The sequence below is a fragment of the Rhinopithecus roxellana genome, chromosome 1 (assembly GCF_007565055.1).
Source record: "Rhinopithecus roxellana isolate Shanxi Qingling chromosome 1, ASM756505v1, whole genome shotgun sequence".
NCBI classification, from domain to species: Eukaryota; Metazoa; Chordata; class Mammalia; order Primates; family Cercopithecidae; genus Rhinopithecus; species Rhinopithecus roxellana.
The window spans coordinates 79,292,033-79,315,267 of record NC_044549.1 but is presented as its reverse complement, the minus strand read 5'-3'; the positions used below and the strand labels follow the sequence as shown (position 1 = coordinate 79,315,267).

The 23,235-nt window shown below is 38.6% G+C and overlaps 1 protein-coding gene across 1 annotated transcript in view; it reads left to right on the top strand.

The window, feature by feature from the left end:
- DNAH12 (dynein axonemal heavy chain 12) overlaps positions 1-23,235 on the top strand; it is a 244,273-nt gene that overhangs the window by 100,213 nt on the left and 120,825 nt on the right. Inside the window, 8 exon segments of the mRNA XM_030926675.1 lie at positions 5,431-5,540; positions 8,682-8,865; positions 9,002-9,142; positions 13,026-13,109; positions 13,978-14,166; positions 17,969-18,088; positions 20,820-21,008; positions 22,955-23,106. Coding sequence (XP_030782535.1) covers positions 5,431-5,540; positions 8,682-8,865; positions 9,002-9,142; positions 13,026-13,109; positions 13,978-14,166; positions 17,969-18,088; positions 20,820-21,008; positions 22,955-23,106 — 1,169 coding nt within the window.

Here is a 23,235-nt window from a genome sequence, read left to right as displayed (position 1 = left end):
CTTATTACAACTTTACAGTTAGTATTTTACCAGTTAACAAAAAATATAAGCACCTTAAATGGTATAGTTTCATTATCTACTTACTCCTGTCCATTATGCTATTGTTGTCATATGTTTTACTTCTATGTATTTTGTAAACACCACAATACATTGTTGTTGTTTTCTGCTTTAAGTATTAGTATTTGGGAAAAAAAAAAAAAAAAAGCCTTTTATGCTACCCTTTCTAGTGCTTTTATTCTTTCCAGCAGATAGATGTTTTCATTTGGGGTCTTTTATCTTTAACCTAAAAAACATCCTGTAGTATTTGTGTGTATGTGAGTCTTCTGGCAACAAATTCTCTCACCTTTCGTCTGTCTGAAATGTCTTTATTTAATCTTTATTTTTGAAGAATATTTTCACGGATATAGAATTCTAGATTGTCAAGGCATTCCCCCCGCAGCCTGCCCCGCCCCCAGCATTTAAAGATGTTACTTCATTGACTCCTGCCGTTCAGTGTTGTGCTTAGAAATCCAGCATTTTTCTTATTTATGCTCCTCTGGTTGTTTTCATATTCTTTTTTTCTTTTCTTTTTTTTTTTTTTTTTTTTTAGTTTTGAGCAGTTTGACTATGTGCCAAGTTTTGTTTTGTACTTTATTGCCTAGGATTTGCTATACTCCTTGAATCTGTGTGTTGATGTGTTTTGTCAGAAAATTTTCTTTTCTTTTTCTTGAGACAGGGTCTCACTTTCACCCAGGCTGGAGTGCAGTGGCATGATCAAAGCTCACTGCATTGTCAACCTCCTAGGTTTAAGCAATTCTCCCACCTCAGCCTCCCAAGTAGCTGGGACTATAGGCGTGTGCCACCACACCCAGCTAATTATTTTATTTTTCATAGAGACAAGGTCTCACTTTGTTGCCCAGGTCGGTATCAAGCTCTGGGCTCAAGCAGTCTTCCTGGCTCAGTCTCCCAAAGAGTTGTGATTACAGGCATGAGCCACTGTACTCGGCCAGAAAATTTTCAGTAATTATCTTTTTATGTCCTAATTTTTTCTGCTTCCTCCTTCCAGAACTTCAGTGACATGTATATTAGACCATTTTATATAGTTTCATGTGTCTCTCATGGCTCTTTTTTTTTTCTTTTGTTTTTCATTACTTTGTCTCTGTACTTTAGTTTGAATACTTTCTAATTGACCTATCTTCAAGGTTAGTGGTTCTTTCTTTGGCTTTGTCCAATTTGCTGATAAGCCCATTCAATGAATTCTTAATTTCACATATTTTGATTTTTTTAGTTCTAGTGTGTCCAATTGGTTCTTATTAGAGATTCATTTTTTCTGCTAAAATTCTATATTTTTTCCTCTATTTTTTCTATCTTATAATCTATTCTTTTTTATACTTTGTAAATGTATTGTCAAATTCTTATCTGTTAATTATGACATCTGGGTCATCTATAAGTTTGTTTTGTTTGTTTTTTCTCTTGGTCATCAGCTACTTCTCATGACTTTGTTATTTTTTTGGTTCTGTTATGAAGTGAGTATTTGGAGTCAGGGTCTTGCTCTGTTACCCAGGCTGGAGTACAGCAGTGCAATCACGGCTCACTGCAGCCTCCAACTCCTGGGCTCAAGCAATCCTCCTACATCAGCCTTCTGAGTAGCTGAGACTACAGGCATGTACCATCACACCTGGCTAATTTTTTGTATTTTAGTAGAGAGGAGGTCTTGTGATGTTACCCAGGCTGGTCTTGAACTCCTAGGCTCAAGCCATCCACTCACTTTGGCCTCCCAAAGTGCTAGGATTACAGGCATAAGCCACTGCTCCAGGCCTATTTATTTATTCATTTTTAAAGGAATTTCAACTTTTAGATTCAAGGGGTGCATGTGCAGGTTTGTTTCATGGGCATAATCATGGTGCTGAAGTTTGAGGTATTATTGATCCCATCATGCAGGTACTGAGCATAGTACCCAATAGTTAGTTTTTCAGCCCTTGTTCCCCTCCCTCTCTCTTCCCCTTAGTAGTCCCCAGTGTCTGTTGTTGCCATGATTATGTTCATGAGTACCCAATGTTTGCCTACCACTTGTAAGTAAGAACATGCAGTATTTGGTTTCCTGTTCCTGTATGAATTTGCTTAGGAGAGTGACCTCCAGCTGTATCCATGTTGCTGCAAAGGACATGATTTTGTTCTTTTTTATGGCTGCATAGTATTTTATGGTACATATGTACATTTGCTTTATTCATTCTACTGTTGATGGGCACCTAGGTTGATTCCATGTCTTTGCTGTTGTGAATAGTGCTGTGGTAAACATAATGCATGCATGTGTCTCTTTGGTAGAACAATTTATTTTCCTTTGGATATATACCCAGTAATGGGATTGCTGGATCAAATGGTAGTTCTGTTTTAAGTGTTTTGAGAAATCTCTAAACTGCTTTCCATGGTGGCTGAACTAATTTGCATTCCTACCAACAACATATGAGCATTCCCTTTTCTCTGCAGCCTTGCCAGCATCTGTTGTTCTTAACTTTTTAGTAATAGCCATTCTGACTGGTATGAGATAGTATCTCATTGTACTTTTGATTTGCATTTCTCTAACAGTTAGTGATGTTGAACATTTATTTATATATTTGTTGGCTGCTTGCATGTTTTTTGAGAAGCATCTGTTCATATCTTTTGCCCATTTTTAAATGTTTTTTTCCCCCGTTCAATTGTTTAAGTTCTTATCAATTCTGGATATTAGACCTTTGCTGGATGCATAATTTGTGAATATTTTCTCCCATTCTGTAGGTTGTATGTTTTTTCTGTTGATAGTTTATTTTGCCATGCAGAAGCTCTCTAGTTTAAATAGGTCCCACTTGGTCGATTTTTGTTTTTGTAGCAATTGCTTTTGAGGACTTAGTCATAAATCCCTTCCCAAGGCCAATGTCCAGAATGTGGATTGCTAGGTTTTCTTCTAGGATTCTTATAGTTTGAGATCTTAACTTTTCAATCCATATTAATTTTTGTATATGGTGAAAGGTAGGGGGCCAATAATTCTTCTGTATGTGGCTAGCAAGCCATCTTAGCACTATCGACTGAATAGGGAGTCTTTTCTCCATTGCTTTTGTCCACTTTGTTGAAGATCAGGTGGCTGTAGGTGTGCAGCTTTATTTCTGGGTTCTCTAGTCATTCTATTGGTCTGTGTCACTATTTTTGTACCAGTACCTTACAGTTTTAGTTACTGTAATCTTACAGTTTGGAGTTGGGTAATGTGATTCCTCTGGCTTTGTTCTTTTTGCTTAGGATTGCTTTGGCTATTCAGGCTCTTTTTTGGTTCCATCTGAATTTTAGAATATTTTTTTTCTAGTTCTGTGAAAAGTAATCATGGTAGCTTGATAGGAATAGCAGTGAATCCGTAGATTGCATTGGGCAGTATGGCCATTTTAACAATATTGATTCTTCCAATCCATGAGCGTGGGATGTTTTTCCATTTGTGTCATCTGTGATTTCTTTCAGCAGTGTTTTGTAGTCCTCCTTGTAGAGATCTTCACCTCTTTGGTTAGATGTATTCCTAGGGTGTTTGCATGTATGTGTGTGTGTATGTCTATTGTAAATGGAGTTGCTTTCCTTTTCTTTTTTTTTTTTTTTTTTTCTGATAAAGAGTCTCTGTTGCCCAGACTGGAATGCAGTGGTGCAATCTCTGCTTACTGCAGCCTCCTGAATAGCTGGGATTACAGGTGCATGCCACTAGCACCCAGCTAATTTTGTATTTTTAGTAGAGATGGGGTTTCACCATGTTGGCCAGGCTGGTCTCGAACTTCTGACCTCAAATGATCCACCCGCCTCGGCCTCCCAAAGTGCTGAGATTACAGACATGAGCCACCACACTCGGCCAGATTGCATTCTTGATTTGACTTTCAGCTTGAATGCTATTGGTGTGTGGAAATGCTACTGATTTTTGTACATTGGCTTTGTTCCTGAAACTTTACCAGAGTCATTTATCAGTTTCAGGAGCCTCTTGGCAGAGTCTTTAGGGTTTTCTAGGCATAGAATCATATCGTCAGAGAAGACAGATAGTTTGACTTCTTTTTCTATTTGGATGCCTTTTATTTCTTTCTCTTGCCTGATTGTTCTGGCTAGGACTTCCAACTTTAAGTTTTGATAGTATGTTAAACATTGTGTATAACATAATTATACAGGCTAAGGTGTTTTGTTTGTTTGTTTGTTTGTTGTTTTTTGTTTTTTTGAGACAGTTTCGCTCTTGTTGCCCAAGCTGGAGTGCAGTGGCGCAATCTTGGCTCACTGCAAGCTCCGCCTCCTGGGTTTAAGCGATTCTCCTGCCTCAGCCTACTGAGTAGCTGGGATTACAGGCGCCCGCCACCATGCCCGGATAATTTTTTGTATGTTTAGTAGAGACAGGGTTTTGCCATCTTGGGCAGGCTGGTCGCGAACTCCTGACCTCAGGCGATCCGCCCACCTTGGCCTCCCAAAGTGCTGGGATTACAGACGTGAGCCACCGCACCTGGCCAGGTGGTATTATTTTCCTGCAGAAAAATCATGTTTTTTTCCCCCCTATTTCAGGTAGCTAGGTTGCATTGCTAATCAGTTCAATTGAGAGTTGACCTAAGTCAGAGTTTTGTTACAGCATTATTAAGCTGTGGTTTACTTCTGGTTTCAAATGTCTTCAGAGTAAGAATTGTCCTGCCGTATGATTGGCCCTTCCCTGTAGTAGGATTTTGGGATCTAAGCATTCTAAGACTAAAGACATCTCTCTATGTGTCTTTCCAGCTGAACCCTTGGTCTCTCGTGTCACTACATGCTGAGCAAAAGCATGGATAGTGGGGAGAACCAGCTTGGCATTTGGGCTCCTCCAAATTCAAATATGTCACATAGCCCACACAACCATTAAAATCTCTATTGGTTTCTTCTTACTTTGGCTATGTCCTTCTGTCTATAGCAGGCCCAATCCAATATCTACTATGTCCAGACTTAGAAAACGTCCCTGGGGTGAAAACAGCTGTTGCTTTGTACTTACCTAGGAAAGGCTCGTCATCCCTTTCTGAAACTGAGTTCTTTTATATTCATTTGCATCCAAAGTACTTCTATGTGTTTAAATTTTTTATAATTTTAAAAACTTACTTGTTTATTTCTGGTTACTACAGTGTGAAGGATTGTCTGGCATGTCTTTCTATATCCTAACCAAAAGTGAAATTCTGGGAAACACTATTAAAAGGAGTTGTTTTCATGCAGCATACATCCAGTGCTATGAAGCTATGATCATTCATAACTTATAATAGGGAAGACTAATATATTAAAAGTATTTTGAGTCTATACGTTTCTCTGTTTGATTTGAAAAAATAACAAAGTTTTAAGAAATAAACAATTAAGATTTTTTTTACTAGTAAATTTAAAATCTACACTTGTAAGACAGGTATGACATGATTTATAATGTGTGGTAGAAATGCATTACTTTTTTTTTTTCAGGAATTTTTGGAATGTGCTCATGAAGCCTGCAATGTACATAATCTTCAGCCTGTTAAATTTTTTCTTGAAAAAATAATTCAAACATATGAAATGATGATTGTTAGACATGGGTAAGATTATATATTGCTATAGTTAGATGTTATTTCTTGATTAAACTGTTAAAACAACTAAAATCCATGAACCAAAGACTGGCAAACTGATTAGGTGAGCTTGAGAGCAACCCCCGCCCACCCCCCCCAGCCCCCCAGTGGCTTAAAAGGCAAAGGTTTATTTCTCATACTACATGTCCAACAAGGGTTGTTAAGAAGTACTCATTCAGTGACCTAGCACTAATAAACACCACCATTTGCATAAAAACATACTCTTCCCTTCCCAGGGAGGCACCTAAAAGTTCTAATCAATAAATGAACCAGACTCAAAGTTCAGGATCCCTAGATGACAATGCATGATAGCCTTTGTATCATATCTGGAAGCTGTTCCTCTTGATCCAGAAACCTACAACCTAGAAAGACAAGTTATCTTTTCTCCACAAACCCGGTGCACAATAGTGGGCTTACCAGAACAGGATTACCAGAGCAAACACTCTCATTCAGAAATTGAAGAATAGAAGACACAGCCAACACATTCTGTGACAATTCTGAAATCCAGCTGGTCACGTGAGGGTCCCAGTTCCTAGAGATGGATTGATTGTGAAACTAATAGAGTTTAAACGTCAGGACCTCTCACTTGTAGGGCCTCATCCAAGGAGCCATAAGCATTTTGTATATGTGATTTATTATACAGGGTGTCATTAAAGTGGCTATGGACATTTCGTATTTATAATTATATAAGTAAAAGTTATATATGTTATATAAGTAAAGTTGTGTGTGTGTGTGTATATATATATATATATATATTATTTATTTATATTTACTTAGAGAGCCACCTTTCTTAAAACCTGGATCTGCTTCTGCTTGATTTTTGCTACCTGGGAGGGACTTTCCAGTTTAATTCTTCATGAGCCTTAGTTTAACCTTCTGAGAGGTCTTTCCATTTCCATTTTCTTCTCTGGGCACATGTGAAGTAGGCAATAGAGAAAATACTGTTCTTGGGAGCTGAGAAATGTTTTCAGCCTGCTTCCTGCCTGTAGAAAGTTGGGATCTCAATGGTCACAAATTTTTTTAAAGGTAGGATTACAAAAACATTATGTAAATTTTTAAACAAATACAAAAATAGAGGAAATAGTACAGTCAACCCTTATGCATCCAATACCCAAGGATCATTTTCAAAATTATTTATTATGTATTTTTGAGATGTAGTCTGTTGATATTGCCCAGGATGGTCTCAAACTCCAGGGCTCAAGCGATCCTCCCTCCTGAGCCTCCTGAGTAGCTGGGACTACAGGTGCGTACCACCACACCTAGTTCCCAAGGATTATTTAAGTCTTGAACATTCACATGTGTTTTAGACTAGACTCACAGTTTTTTTGGTCAGTAAACTCCCTCAAAGACAATCAGCTTTTTATCTATTTGATTCTAGGCAGCTCCATATTCCTATATCCATAACTACTGCCCTTATTAAGCCATACCTTTTAAAATTTCCTTGAAGTATCCTTGACCTTATCAGGCTTTGTGGAGGGAGCCACAATCTTAGTCTGTTTTTCATGAATCATTTTATCCTCCTGAAATAATGATTCTGGGAATTATATTCTTTTTTTTTTTTTTTTTTTTTTTAGGCAGAGTCTTGGTCTATCACCCAGGCTGGAGTGCAGTGGCAAGATCTTGGCTCACTGCAACTTCCACCTCCTGGGTTCGAGTGATTCTCTTGCCTCAGCCTACTGAGTAGCTGGGATTATAGGGGCATGCCATCACACCCAGCTAATTTTGGTATTTTTAGTAAAGACAGGGTTTTGTCATGTTAGCCAAGCTGGTCTTGAACTCCTGACCTCAAGTGATCCACCCACCTTGGCCTCCCAGTGCTGAGATTACAGGCATGAGCCACCCGGCGCATATTAATTCTTCATGGGTTTTAATAATATGATACAACAACCCTACCCTTGATTTGATCCTTGATGCCAAACTGAGTTTTAACAGATTTTTGTTGAAAGGTTTTCTTAATTTTATCTTTTACCAATTGCGAATGAGAATAACTTGATACATTCAATTCTAGAAGTCCCTGAATTTCTGGACTCCCTCTTTCACTCCTGCTTGCAAACTGGCCATGTTTTTTCCTGGGCTCATTTCTTTGTTATGGTTCTTTTTTAAGTGAAACTAGTACCTGCCATTATATACTAATAACATTCTGTTTACTGTCTTTTTCACCTGAAATTCTAATTTCCTTAGGTAATTAGCTGTCTTCCAGGTAATCTCAAGGAATACATTTACCAAATGTTTCATCATTCATTGCATAACAATAATTGCCCATATCTTAGGTTCTGATAACAGTTAGTTTGTCACTCATAACCTGGCCTTTAAGCCAATGCCACAGTAGGTTTTTTTATTATTATTATTATTATGGCAAGAACACCCTCCCCGCTTCTAGGTACCAACTTCTGTTATTAAGGATGGGCGAGGATATTCTGTAAGAACTGTCAACATCCAAATGTTAGTGATTTAAAAAACAAAGATTTATTTCTCATTTATACATAGTAGGTTACCAGGGCAGCCCTGCTCATTATGACCACTCAGGGCCCAGGCTATTAGAGTAAGCAGCACCTCAACATTGTGGGTCACAGCCATGCTAGAGGGAGAAGGGAGCTCTGTGAGGTCTCTAGCTGGCAATTACCTATCCCCGCTTGGAAGTAATGCCCTTCATTTCCATTTATTACTCGTTGGTTAGAACTAGTTACCTAGTCTTTCCACAAGAGGGCCAGAAATCCTATATGTGCCAGGAGGGAGGAGATCCAGAAATAGTTAGTAAAGAACACTTACAGTTTTATGGCAAATGAAGACTTTGGGAATATAAATCTTTCCCATTTCACTCCTTAGGGGGCTTCAGGTTTGTTTTTTTTCAGAGTGCACAGATATTAAGTTTTCATTGCCATTTGAAGATTCTTTATTACATTCCCTTTTGGAGAAAATATTAGTGTGAAGAATTTGATTTAGAGTCAACCAGTTCAGAAATTAAATATGTTTTCTTCATGTCTGAGAAAAATTCATATGCTTTCAAAAATTGTAAGTAGTAATTATCACAGGGTAACGTTTTATATACTGATATAAATTATTTAACTTTTTAAAGACTCTTATTGTATAATTATTTCTTTTCCTTCATAGTTTTATGTTAGTAGGAGAGCCTTTTGCTGCTAAGACAAAAGTTCTGCATGTGCTGGCGGATACGCTAAGTTTAATGAATGAACGTGGCTATGGAGAGGAAGAAAAGGTCATTTATAGAACTGTAAACCCCAAATCTATTACTATGGGCCAACTTTTTGGACAGTTTGACCCAGTGTCTCATGAGGTAACCTAAATATAAGTATTCCCAACTCTCTTATGGGAAGTGCGTGTTAAAACAAGAAATGTGAAGTATTTTCATAGTTTCACTCCTAAATCCAATTTTATGAGGCAAGCTTTTTAATTCTTTTTTTTCCCCTCAGTGGACTGATGGTATTGTGGCTAACACTTTTAGAGAATTTGCCTTATCAGAAACATCTGACCGGAAGTGGGTTGTATTTGATGGTCCTATTGACACTTTGTGGATAGAGAGCATGAACACAGTATTGGATGATAATAAAAAGGTAAATCATGATCAAAAGAGAATCAGATTCAGCCATGATTAAGCAATTTTATATGTTCAACAATTAATCAACTAGGACTCTATTTAAAATAAAGGATGCAAAAATAAAGGATACAGCAAGTGGAGTAGGTTTATAAATTCTCTTTTCAATGAAAACTGTGCTATAGTAAGTGCTTGGCTTAATTTTTTTTATAGAATGAAAGTATAGTGTATTAAAATTACTGTGTTAGCCAGAAAACATAGTAATCTAGAGTGAGAATAAGTTGTTAAGAGACTTCAGTCTTGGCCGGGCGCGGTGGCTCAAGCCTGTAATCCCAGCACTTTGGGAGGCCGAGACGGGCGGATCACAAGGTCAGGAGATCGAGACCATCCTGGCTAACACGGTGAAACCCTGTCTCTACTTAAAAAATACAAAAAACTAGCCGGGCGAGGTGGCGGGCGCTTGTAGTCCCAGCTACTCGGGAGGCTGAGGCAGGAGAATGGCGTAAACCTGGGAGGCGGAGCTTGCAGTGAGCTGAGATCTGGCCACTGCACTCCAGCCTGGGCGACAGAGCGAAACTCCGTCTCAAAAAAAAAAAAAAAAAAAGAGACTTCAGTCTTATGGTTTCTTATAGAACTTTAATATTTTAGGATAAAATAACAAAAGCCTAATTCCTTTTGAAAACATGGAATGCTTCAGTGTTTATATATAGTATATCACCTTAGGCGCTATGAGATATACAAAAGAACTAGAAAGTGAAAGTATTCTAATATTTATTTTAATTGAGAGACAACATATGTAAAGTATAATATGTATACCAATTTCAAGTGTAGATTCTATGATTTTTTAAATGTGTTTGTACACTCACAAAATCATCACCCAAAAAATGATACATGGAATTTCCTATACCCTACAAGTTTCACTCATGTTCCTTCCTAGTTTGTTTATCTTCCTCCAGAGATAATCACTCTTCTGACTTCTATGATGAATTAGTTTTGCCAACTCTTGAACTTCATATATTGGAATCATACTCTTCAGTGATTTTTTTTTAAATCAACGTATGTGTGATGTTCATATTGTTGTAGTTCAGTTTTGTTAACTTATTTCTTTTATGCCTATATTAGTATCCTAGTATGTGAATATATCACAAATTATTTCCATACTTACATGAAATGACTGCCCTACTAAATAAGCAAACTCATTTAATTAGCATTTAAAGATATACTCAAGGCCAGGCTCGGTGACTCATGCCTGTTATCCCAGCACTTTGGGAGGCTGAGGCAGGTAGATCATTTGAGATCAGGAGTTCGAGACCAGCCTGAGCAACATGGTGAAACCCTGTCTCTACTAAAATACAAAAAAAAAAAAAAAAATTAGCTAGGTGTGGTGGCACGCACCTGTAATCCCAGCTACTCAGGAGGCTGAGGTGGGAGAATCACTTGAACCCAGGGGCAGAGGTTGCAGTAAACCGAGATCACACCACTGCACTTCAGCCTGGGCAACAGAGTGAGACTCCATCTCAAAAAAAAAAAAAAAAAGATACACTGAAGTACTTTGTCATAGGTGGTTAGTCATTCACACATTCACATTCCTTCTTTCATTCATTCAGTAATACTGGTTGAGCTGAGGGTGGAAAGTAAATGAAGAAGCAGGAAGGTTATTCTAATTGTAGAGTGAAGTCTAAGGGTTCAGAGTCAAGTGGATGGATTGTCTCTTACTGCATGAGAGGGAATTATGAAAAGACAGTTATAGGTGAGTGTATAGATTTGATCGTGGAAATTTGAAGGCAAATCGTTCTGATGATTTCTCTTTTCTTCGTGAAGTGATGGGCCTTGGTTCTTTGCAGAATTGAGGATGAAGGAAGAGATCAGCCATTGTGGAAGATGGGAAAGAGAGCTATCTAGGAAAACATAGAAGCATTTCTGGCTAGCACTGAGAGCCTGACTGAGTAGAAGACCATAAGTTATTATTGGTAGTACCAAGGTCTGCCTTTGTGAGATACTCTCTGCCAGTCTAAGCAGCTTAGGCATAGGTAATATTGCAGACCTGGGAATATAGTAAGATTTTAAAGATATTGACATACGAATGGTAGAAGCACTAGACCACAAGACAGAAGCTGCCTAATGAAAGAAGTGAAAACATCAGGGATGTGAAAATCTTGTGAAAATGAGGAGCAAGTATAGTAGGAGACAATGAATGAAATAACTGGATGGATTGGAGGCTGTGGGCAGAGACTGAGATACTTGAATTTAATATTTCAGAATTGTGTAGTATTTCTGGAGAGAAGGTCCCAGATACATAAAGTGGACAGCTGGAGTGGAGCAAGGTGGTCAAGAATCTGATGGACTGCTGTGTTGAGATTCTCAGTCTTTATAAACACCAGATCAGGCCAGAGTTATAGTAGAGAGAGAGATTAGGCCAAGTCCCAAGGACTTTAGCTATTGAGGAGGGAATCACTGGGTGCTGTTGAGTGGCGGGAAAAAAGCAGGGGTTGTCAAGGGTTGTAACTGGGGTGGAATAGAAGTAGTTGGGAAACAACACAGGGCAGTGAGGAGAATGCTGACCCTACCTTTCAAATTTGTGGAGAGTTAGGAGGATGTCTGCTGAAATAATCTGGTCAAAGATTAAAAGTATACTAGACGAGTACGTCCAGTAGAACTTTTTACAATACTGCAACTATCTGCGTTCTCTGAGAAGGTAGCCACTAGCCATATGTGGCTACTGAGCATATGAAGTGTGGCTTAGTGCAGTTGAAGAACTGAACTTTAAATTTTATTTAGTTTTGGTTAAAATTAAATATAAATAGCCACATATGACTAGCAGCTACCATATTGGACAATCTACCTCTAAATCATTCATTTATTTTACAGCTAAGAAACTGAATCCACAAATGTTAAGTTTCTCATTGTTGACATGTGATTAGATAGGGGCAAAACTGGAACTAAAAGTGATGATTGTAAAAGCAGAAAGGAAGCAATGAAAACTAAATGTAGAAGAATTTAAAAGACTTAGTAATAAGTTAGTTTAGGTATCAAGTTAATAATAATTATTAATACTATTAAAAATTAATGATAATTCCAAAGGTGCAAGCCAAACAGATTGAGGAGATAGGATGGCTTTAATAATAGACAAGATAGAAATTCGAGGGAAAGGAAGCAGTGGATAAATTCAGTTTTTGACATGTTTAAAAAAAGAAGAAATGTTTTAGATTAAGAGAGACCAAGGAGACATAAAAAACTCAAGACATAGTCTTGCATTGAATTTTGCTTTCAACTGAGGAAATTTGAGTATTGACTATTAGATGATAATAAAGAATTATTAATTTTGTTAGGTGTGATAATGTTATTGTGATTACATAGAAAATATACTTATTTTTTGGAGACACTGGCACTTGGATGTGAAATGCCATGATGTCTGTAATGCTCTTTAAAATGTTTTTTTAAAAAGGCAATGGCAGTATGGCAAAATCTTAACATTGATTAAATCTAGGAGCTGGGTATATGAGTGCTCATGCTATTCTCTATTTTCTATTTTTTAATTTAATGAAAAGGTCTATGGTCACTTTATAAATTCAGGAGTATTTCACTTAATTTTCTTAATAGCTGATATTTGTATAGGATTTTATATATTTTGGACTTTGTCTTATAGTCCCCCTTCCCACAGTTATACAAGAGAGATATTATCCCTGTTTTATAGATGAAGAGACTGAGACGCGGAGATGTTAAGTATTTGCTTAACAGTAATAATTAACAGGGCTAGACCTAGAATTAAGATTTTCTGGCTTCTATTCTAATTCTTAGTCCATTATATCACAGGAGCTACTTTATCTTATACATAGTATAAGTTTTTATCTGAGAAGCTTGAAATTTAAAAAAATAAATGTTTGAAAAATAATTGCCTTTAGCTTTGCCTTATGAGTGGAGAAATCATTCAGATGTCCCCCCAAATGAGCCTCATCTTTGAAACAATGGACCTTTCCCAGGCGTCCGTAAGTTCATAATTTAATACAATAGCAGTTTGTTCATTTCTTCATCTTTAATTTAGCCAATAAATATTTTTTATTATATGTCAGAAAATGGGTTAGGCACTGGGAATACAAAGATGAATAAGACACAGTTTATACTTGTTTAGGGAGAATGAGAAGCATGTTAATAAATAATCCCAATACACAGCTACATGTTAGTGCTTTAAGAGTGTGAAGAGGATGGCTGGGTACAGTGGCTCACACCTGTGATCCCAGCACTTTGGGCAGATCACCTGAGGTGGGAAGTTCGAGACCAGCCTGACCAACATGGAGAAACCCCGTCTCTACTAAAAACACAAAATTAGCCGGGCGTGCTAGTGCATACCTGTAATCCCAGCTACTCGTGAGGCTGTGGCAGGAGAATCTCTTGAACCCAGGAGGCGGAGGTTGCAGTGAGCTGAGATCATGCCATTGCACTCCAGCCTGGGCAACAAGAGCGAAACTCTGTCTCAAAAAAACAAACAAAAAAGTGTGGAGAGGAGTGAGCATCTGTGAGGAGGATGGATAGAGGAGCACCATGGAAGGTAACTGAGTGTTTGATCTGTTTTTGAGGAAGATGTAAGATTTCTCCAGGGAGATTGGATTTGGAAACCTAGGCGTTTCCAAATCAAGATAATGTTTAAAGATATGGAGCCTTTACATGTCTGGGGAACTGAACTGCAAATAGTTTTCTGTATGGGGAACGTCTAGACTGTGTGAAGCTCTGTGAGGCAGATGGAAGCTAGATTATGAAGGATCTCCATAAGTCATCCTAAGAAGTAGTTGATAATTGCCAGGTGCCACTGGTATAAAAGCAACAGTGCAACAAGAAAATTTTTTCTTTTTTCTCTAGCCTGCCACTGTAAGCCGTTGTGGTATGATTTATTTGGAGCCCTCACAGTTAGGATGGGAACCGCTTGTGTCTTCTTGGTTGAATTCACTGAAAGGACCTCTGTGTGAACCAGAACATCAAGCTCTTCTGAAAGGACTTTTTGCCTGGTTAATACCACCCTCTTTAAAGCAGCGTAAGAAAAAATGCAAGGTAACGCTATAATTCTCTGACCTATTCAAGTTTCTTTGTTTCCATTCAACTTGACTAAGTCTAAAGTCACAGTGGTTGGTAGAATGAATAACTAAAACCAGTTTGTCCCTAGGCATTTACTATCCACTGTTGGTTTTATATTGCTCAAGTTCTAGCTGAATAACTCAGTGGTTGAATTTATTCCCGCTAAACTATTTGTGTACAACCATAGTGTCTGAAGCTTGACAAATTCTAATTACTTTTTGTATTTCAAATTATTTTAAATATGTGCCTCTAAAAACTCACTTGTATATTTAGTGAGTTTATGAGTTATTTAATATTTAGTAGTTTATGAGAAAACTTTACATATTGTATTAGCTTCCCAGGGCTGTCATAACAAATTGCCACAAACTTGATGGCTAAAGCTACAGACACAGTGGCTCGCTCCTATAATCCCAGCACACTTTGGGAAACTGGGGTGGGCGGATCACTTGAAGTCAGGAGTTCGAGACTAGTCTGGCCAATATGGTGAAACCCTGTCTCTACTAAAGATATAAAAATTAACCAGGCATGGTGGTGCATGCCTGTAATCCCAGCTACTCAGGAGGCTGAGGCAGGAGAATCACTGGAAGCCAGGAGATGGAGGTTGCAGTGAGCTAGGATCATGCCACTGCACTCCAGCCTGGGCAACAGAGCGAGACTCCGTCTCAAAAAAAACCCCCAAAACCCAGAAAACACCCCAAAACCAGAAATTGATTCTCTCACAGTTCTGGAGACCAGAAGTCTGAAATCAGGATGTTTGTAGGGCTATACTTCCTCAGAAGCTCTAAGGGAGACTCTTTCCTTACCTTATCCAGATTCTGGTAGCCTCAGGTGTTCCTTTGCTTATGGCTACATAACTGCAACCTCTTCTTCCATGTTCACATGGCCGCCTTTTTTTTTATTTTTTAATTTTATTTATTTATTTTTGTGACAGAGTCTTGCTCTGTCACCCAGGCTGGAGTGCAGTGGCGCGATCTTGGCTCACCGCAACCTCTGTCTCCCAGGTTGAGGCAGTTCTCCTGTCTCAGCCTCCCAAGTAACTGGGATTATAGGCACGTGCCACCACACCCAGCTAATTTTTTAGTATTTTTAGTGGAGACAGGATTTCTCCATGTTGGCCAGGCTGGTCTTGAACTCCTGACTTCAGTTGATCCACCCACCTCAGCCTCCCAAAATTGTGGATTACAGGCATGAGCAATTGCACCCGGCCAATATTCACATGGCTTTCTACTCCACATGTCTCTTCTCCATGTGACACTTATAAGGACTTAGATGTAGCACCCACCAGATAATCCAGAATGACGTCTTCCTCCTGAGATTTTTAACTTAATTGCTTCTTCGGAGACCTTTTTCCATATAAGATCACATTTATGGGTTCCTCAGATTAGAACATGGAAATATCTTTTTGGGGACCATTGTTCAACCACTACCACCATCACCTACACACACACACACACACACACACACACACACATATTAGCTTCTTACATGTAAATAAATATATTGATATAGAGTGAGGAAAAGAGATACTCGGTTTTATCCTAAAATGTTGTTTTAGGGATAGAAAAAAGTGCTATTTAAAAGAAAAAATGAACAATTCCACTTTATGAAGAGCCTGTATAGTGTCTTCATAGAGAAAATAGACAAAGTTCCTTGCAGTTTTAAAGCTCTAATGCTATATGTTGTAAATAATACAAAATAGGCTCCACCTTTCCATGTAATGAGTAATGGATTTTCTTCTCATAGTTCATTCTCATCCAGTCAGTCCCCAGACTTTTTTTTTTTTTTTTTTTTTTTTTTGAGACAGAGTCTCGCTCTGTCACCCAGGCTGGAGTGCAGTGGCACGATCTCAGCTCACTGCAAGCTCCGCCTCCCGGGTTCACGCCATTCTCCTGCCTCAGCCTCCCGAGTAGCTGGGGCTACAGGCGTCCGCCACCTCGCCCAGCTAATTTTTTGTATTTTTAGTAGAGACGGGGTTTCACCATGTTAGCCAGGATGGTCTCGATCGCCTGACCTTGTGATCCGCCCACCTCGGCCTCCCAAAGTGCTAGGATTACAGGTGTGAGCCACTTTTTTTTTTTTTTGAGACAGAGTCTTTGTCTCCCAGGCTGGAGTGCAGTGGCGCTCCACCTTTCCCCCACCTTTCAGATTCAAGTGATTCTCATGCCTGAGCCTCCCAGATAACTGGGATTACAGGTGCAATTACAGGTGCACGCCACCACACCTGGCTAATTTTTGTGTTTTTTTGTAGAGATGAGGTTTTGCTGTGTTGGCCAGGCTGGTCTTGAACTCCTGGCCTCAAGCATTCTGCCAACCTCAGCCTCCCAAAGTGCTGGAATTACAGGCACGAGCCACTTGGCCCAGGCCCCAGGATCTATTGATTTTCCCTTCTTGATAACGTTTATACCTGTCTTCTTTCCATCCATGTTTCTGCAGCCACCTCCTCGCCCCACCCTTCCGGTTATAGTATCCCAATTCTGACCATCATCACTTCCTACCTGAATCAATACAACAGAGCTGCTCTGGTCCAGTCTACATCCTGCTACAGAATGAAGTTTCCAAAATACAAATCCTTTCTGTCTATTCCTTTATTTAAAATCCTCCGTTGGAATTCTCTTCCTCTTGTAATTAAGTCCTGAAAACAGCGTATAAAAACCTTTTAGGATCTGACTCTTGTCTATTTCTCAAGCCTATTTTTGGGGCATTCCTCCTTCATATCCTATTTTCATAACCTACAGAATCCCCTTAATAATCTGTATCTGCTCACATCTCCATTTCTTTGTATACATTCCCCTGCCTTGAATATCCTTCCCTTGTTCACCTGGCAAACTTACATTTTCCTTCTAAATTCGGCTCAGCTATTATTACTTCCTCCAGGAAGCCCTCCTTGATATATCTCTCTCCCGTTTTCCTCTTTTTGCACTCTTTCAATTGTTTATCCCAAGCACTCTAGTAGCCTCCTCCTACCCTGAGACTTTCTCTGTCATATCATTATTATATTATTTTTGTCTATTCAATTTTAATATCACCCATTTTTAGGGATTCTGTCTTTTATTTCCATATCTCTTAGCTTGCCACATAGGTATAGTGTGTTTTTCATAAATGTTTGTTGAATAAATAAATGAATGAATGGCTCCTAGAGACTTCATTTCTGCTATCCTTAGAACATTGTTTATTCTCTTACAGTAGCTAGTTTTCATTTATCAGAGAATTTAGAATGTGTTATGTGCAATTGTACAGTTATGTATAATTGTGTAATGTAATATGGGAAACTAAAATATTTGAGAAATATTTTATCATGACTACTTAAAGTTTTTAAGTTTAAATATTATAAAGACCTTATGAGGCTAGGTGTGGTGGCTCATGCCTGTCATCCCAGCACTTTGGGAGGCTGAGGCAGGAGGATTGCCTGAGTCCAGAAGGTTGAGGCTGCACTGAGCTGTGATCACACCACTGTACTCTAGCCTGGGCAACAGAGTGAGACCCTATCTAAAAAAAAAAAAAAAAATAGCCTGGTGGTGTGCACCTATAGTCCTAACTACTTAGGAGGCTGAGGTGGGAGGATCTCTTAAGCCCAGGAGTTGGAGGCTGCAGTGAGCTATGATTGTGCAACTGGACTCCAGCCTGGGTGACAGAGTGAGACCCCATCTCAAAAAAAAAAAAAAAAAAGACCTTATTAAAACCATGTATGCCTTTATCAGTTTTTAAAAATAAAATGTTTATCTTCTTATTTTCTAAATAAGATGAAAATTAAGAAAGTTATCTTATTTTCACCTTGCAGGAACTGATTCCTACCAGCAATAGCAATGTGGTTGTATCTCTCACACGCCTCTTTGAAGTGCTACTTTGTAATGTGGTAGAAAATGATCCTACTAGCAAGCACATTCGTGTTTGGATTATGGTTGGTTTTATACTTTATGTAGTTTTAAATTACAGAATAAATTATACTTCTGGTACATGATGTTTATATTGAGAAAAACATGATAAGATCCAAAGCTGTTTTTTTTGGTGAGCATTAAAAGAATAGCTTGAGTCACTAAAGTTGCCCTGACACCTGGTATTCTGCTATTAAAAAGCACTTTAAAGAAATTAAAATGTCAGAAGGAAGCAAAACTATCCTTTTTTTTTTTTTTGAGACAGAGCAGAATCTCACTCTGTCATCCAGGCTGGAATGCAGTGGTGTGATCTCAGCTCACTGTAACGTCCACCCTTCTCCCCAAGGTTCAAGTGATTCTCCTGCCTCAGCCTCCCAAGTAGCTGAGATTACAGGTGCCTGCCACCGTGCCTGGCAATTTTTTGTATTTTTAGAAGGCGTGGAGTTTCACCATCTTGGCCAGGCTGGTCTTGAAATCCTGAGCTCCAGGCTGGTCTTGAAATCCTGAGTTCGTGATCCAACTGCCTTGGTCCCCCAAAGTGCTGGTATTACTAGTGTGAGCCACCGCGCCTGGCAACTATCCTGTTTGTTTGTTTTTGTTGTTTTGTTGTTTTGTTTGAGACGGAATCTTGCCCTGTTGCTCAGGCTGGAGTGCAGTGGTATGATCTCGGCTCACTGCATCCTCTGCCTCCTGGGTTCAAGCGATTCTCCTGCCCCAGCCTCCTGAGTAAGCTGGAATTACAGGCGCATGCCACCAAGCTGAGCTATTTTTTTTTTATCTTTAGTAGAGATGGGGTTTCACCATGTTGGCCAGGCTGGTTTCAAACTCCTGACCTCAGGTGATCTGCCCACCTTGGTCTCCCAAAGTGCCAGGATTATAGGCATGAGCCACCACGCCCGGCCAACTATCCTATTATTTATGAAAGATTACAATTTTATCAACAATGAGATGATGTAATATTAAACAAATTTGGACATTAGGTGAATTAATTAAATTAATTAATTAATGTTAAGCCAGCATGTAGACAACATAAGAGCTAGCTATGAAAGACCAGGAGTAGGCCGGGTGGTGTGGCTCATGCCTGTAATCCCAAAACTAGTGTTTTAGCTTTCTTCCATATCTATCAGTGTTACCATTTATAAAAGTATCACGGGAATAGTTTACCTGTATAACCTTCAAGTTTCATTTTTCCTGAACATTTTATTCTGTTGGTAAACCTAAAACCTAAACCTTTTAAGTGGTTCAGAATCACTTCAAGAGAGTTATATAGATTGATACCTAGGTGAAGTTTTTCTCTGAATATATGTTTACTTTTGGACTAGATAAGGCATGTACCTAGAGTAAAATTCAAAAGGCAAAAGTGGGTTTTCCCCACTTTTCCACAGCAGTCCCCCAGCCACACTGAAGGCAGCTAATATTACCAGTGCCCTATATAGAATTCTAGAAGTATTTTGTGCACACACTCTTTTACATGTATACATTTTTAAATACATTAGCATACATTATGTACTGATTTGCATCATTTCTCCATTGTAATATGTCATTTTCATATTAGTGCTTATAGAGTGACCTTCTTTTTTAACAGCTGCGTGTATTTGAGTGTATTAGAATCCAATTAAGCAGACCATTATTGAAGAACAATTTGGGTTGCTTTTGATCTTTTGCTATTACAAATAGTGCTACAGTGAATATTCTTGTACATGTATCATTTTCACAGGTGGAAATATATTTGAGTATAAACTCCCACAAGAGAAATTCCTAGGTTATTTGGTACAGACATTTTATTTATTTATTTTTATTTTAAAAAATATTTTGTAGAGATGGGGTCTTACTATGTTGCCCAGGCTGGTCTCAAATTCCTGGTGTCAAGCAATCCTTCTACCTTGGCCTTCCAAAGCTCTGGGTTTACAGGTGTGAACCACTGTACCCAGCCAGTATGGGCATTTACAATTTTGATAGAGGCTGGGCGCGGTGTCTCACACCTGTAATCCCAGCACTTTGGGAGGCCAACGTGGGTGGATCACGAGGTTAGGAGATTGAGACCATCCTCGCTAACATGGTGAAACCCCATGGTGGTGGGCGCCTGTAGTCCCAGCTACTTGGGAGGCTGAGGTAGGAGAATAGCTTGAACCTGGGAAGCAGAGGTTGCAGTGAGCTGAGATCGCACCACTGCACTCCAGCTTGGGTGAGAGAGTGAGACTCCGTCTCAAAATAGAAAAAAAAAATTTTTTTTGGATAGATATTGGGCCAGGCATGGTAACTTATGCCTGTAATCCTAGCACTCTAGGAGGCTGAGGCGGGTGGATTGCTGAGTCTAGGAGTTCAAGACCAGCCTGAGTAACATGGCAAAACCCCGTCTCTACTTAAAAAACAAACAAAAAAAATTTAGTCAGGCTTTGTGGTGTACGTCTGTAGTCCCAGCTACTCGGGAGGCTGAGACACAAGAATCACCTGAACTGGGGAGGCTGAGGTTGCAGTGAGTTGAGATGGTGCCCCTGTTCTCCAGCCTGGGCAACCAGAGTGACACCCTGTCTCAAAAAAAAAGAAAAAGAAAAAGAAAAAGAAAGACATGTATTTTGATAACAATTGCCAGAGAAATGACTATGTGACTTAGCAGTGCTCCATTCCACTTTATTTACATTTATGACCTTGTTCAAGTAGGTTGAGCACATCCTGATATATTGAATTTTGGTTACATTTCTTCTAAAATGCCTTTTAAAATAATTGCTATAAGTTAACATTTTTCTCCACCAACAGGCTTGCTTTATATTCTCTTTGATTTGGTCGATTGGAGGAAGTTGTGATACAGATGGCCGTCATGTTTTTGATGCTTTCATACGATTAATCATACTGGGAAAAGATGAAGAAAACCCAGTGCCAGATTCTGTGGGTAAATGGGAATGCCCATTTGATGAAAAAGGCCTGGTCTATGACTACATGTATGAGGTATGACGTAAAAAGCTTGGTATGGCAAGATAGAACACAAAGGCTTGGATCAGCGGACAAAGCTCCTGGGTTTCCATTCTAGAGTGATTTTGACTCCTGTGGTGAGCTTTTTAAGCTCCCTTCTTTTTAGTTTCACCTCCCATAACTTGTTGGCTGTATAAATAAATTGGCTTTAATAATATTTGTATAATTTCATATTTAAATTAAATTTATCGTTCAATTTTATTAAATAAGTCCCCAAAGCATTTTTTAAACAGCAAGTATTTGAATAATTATTTGATTCATACAAATTTTATTTCATTCCCCATAAGATCTAGATAGAGCATTAGTTACAATTTCTTCTAAATCCCAAGTTTTATGATAAGGAAGTAAACCTAAAAAGATTAGTGACTAGCAGAGCCAGAACTTGACACAAGTTCTCCTGATAGTGCAGGACCCTTTCCCCAAAACCAGGCTAACACAGAATTTTAAGAATATGGCCAGAAAGAGAGTTTCATCCTCATTAGCCATAGCAGGAAGTCAATAAAAGTGAAAAAGAGGTGGTAACACAAGAATATTCTTTAAGAATCGAAAATAAATACCAAACTATCCAGCTTAGAGAAGGTAAAGGTCTCTAGGAAGGGGAAAGTGACAGTAGGGAAATGCTGTTTTTCTTAACCTTGTACATCTTTTGACTGTAAAATCTGTACATCTATAATGTTGATAAAAATAAAAGCTAAAACTTAATACAAATATGAATTACTAAAGAAACATTCACCCAAACTTACAGTTACCACAATTCAAACATATAACATACATGTACAATTTGCTCGAAAATAGGAAAAGATTTTGAGATTCCAGCCACAGCTCCGAAATAGGGTCCTAGGGGGCTACTTTGGCAGGTATTAAAACTTTTTTTTTTTTTGAGACGGAGTCTCGCTCTGTAGCCCGGGCTGGAGTGCAGTGGCCGGATCTCAGCTCACTGCAAGCTCCGCCTCCCGGGTTCACGCCATTCTCCTGGCCTCAGCCTCCGAAGTAGCTGGGACTACAGGCGCCCGCCACCTCGCCCGGCTAGATTTTTGTATTTTTTTAGTAGAGACGGGGTTTCACCGTGTTAGCCAGGATGGTCTCGATCTCCTGACCTCGTGATCCGCCCATCTCGGCCTCCCAAAGTGCTGGGATTACAGGCTTGAGCCACCGCGCCCGGCCATTAAAACTTTTTTTACTTAATAGTGGAAGGGCTGGGGGTCTCCAGGGAGGGGTCAAAACAACCTGGAGAAGAAGATAATGGTTGGGGGTGGAGTGAAGATTGGGAGGCACTCAGAGTTGTCAGGACAGCAGTTATTTAGCCAGTGATTCAGAAGAATTTCAATTTCATAACAATTAATACAGCTATGCTGATATATATCCTGGTTGTTTCAGCCTGGATCAAAATGCCAAAGAGAGTAATGTTAGAGAAACAAATATAGTGGTTTTATGTGATATTTTATTTTTAGTTAGATTATTGCCCATTTATTTTAAAATATAAAAAGGTAAAGCCAAAATCCAGGAAATTGTGACTTGAAGTACATTAGAGTGGCTTTCAAATAAATACTTGATGTATGCAGAAGGACATCTTGAAGGCATTTGGGGAATATTGGAGTGTTAAGGAGACATAAAGGCAAAAGTATCTGAAATGTTAGATATGTTGAGTATGTGATAATAAAAGTTATGTTTTTCAGGTTATTAAAAAGGAAAATTGAAAAAATATGTATTTTTTAAATTGAGTGGTGATTTCATGAATGCTTATTTTATTAATCTGCTTATGACTTAAAATATGCTATATGTGTTCTTTTATATGAATGTAATATTAAAAGGGGAAGACTAAAGTTTTTAAAAGCTAATTTAATAGTATAAGTGTTGAAAAGAGCCTTTCAGATACAGCAAGTACATGGTTTTAATACTTTAAAACTTATATTTTCTTGTAGTTGAAAAACAAAGGTCGCTGGGTCCATTGGAATGAATTAATTAAAAATACTAATTTAGGAGATAAACAAATCAAGATTCAAGATATCATAGTCCCTACGATGGATACAATTAGATATACGTTTCTAATGGATTTGAGTATTACCTATGCAAAGTAAGGAACTCTGCTATAAACAAGCATTTTGAATGTAAAAGTACCATTTTAATAGGATTATGGCAAATTTTGAAGTATTTAAGATCATCCTTTTTCAGATAACTGAAATCCTGGGGGACTTGTTGAATG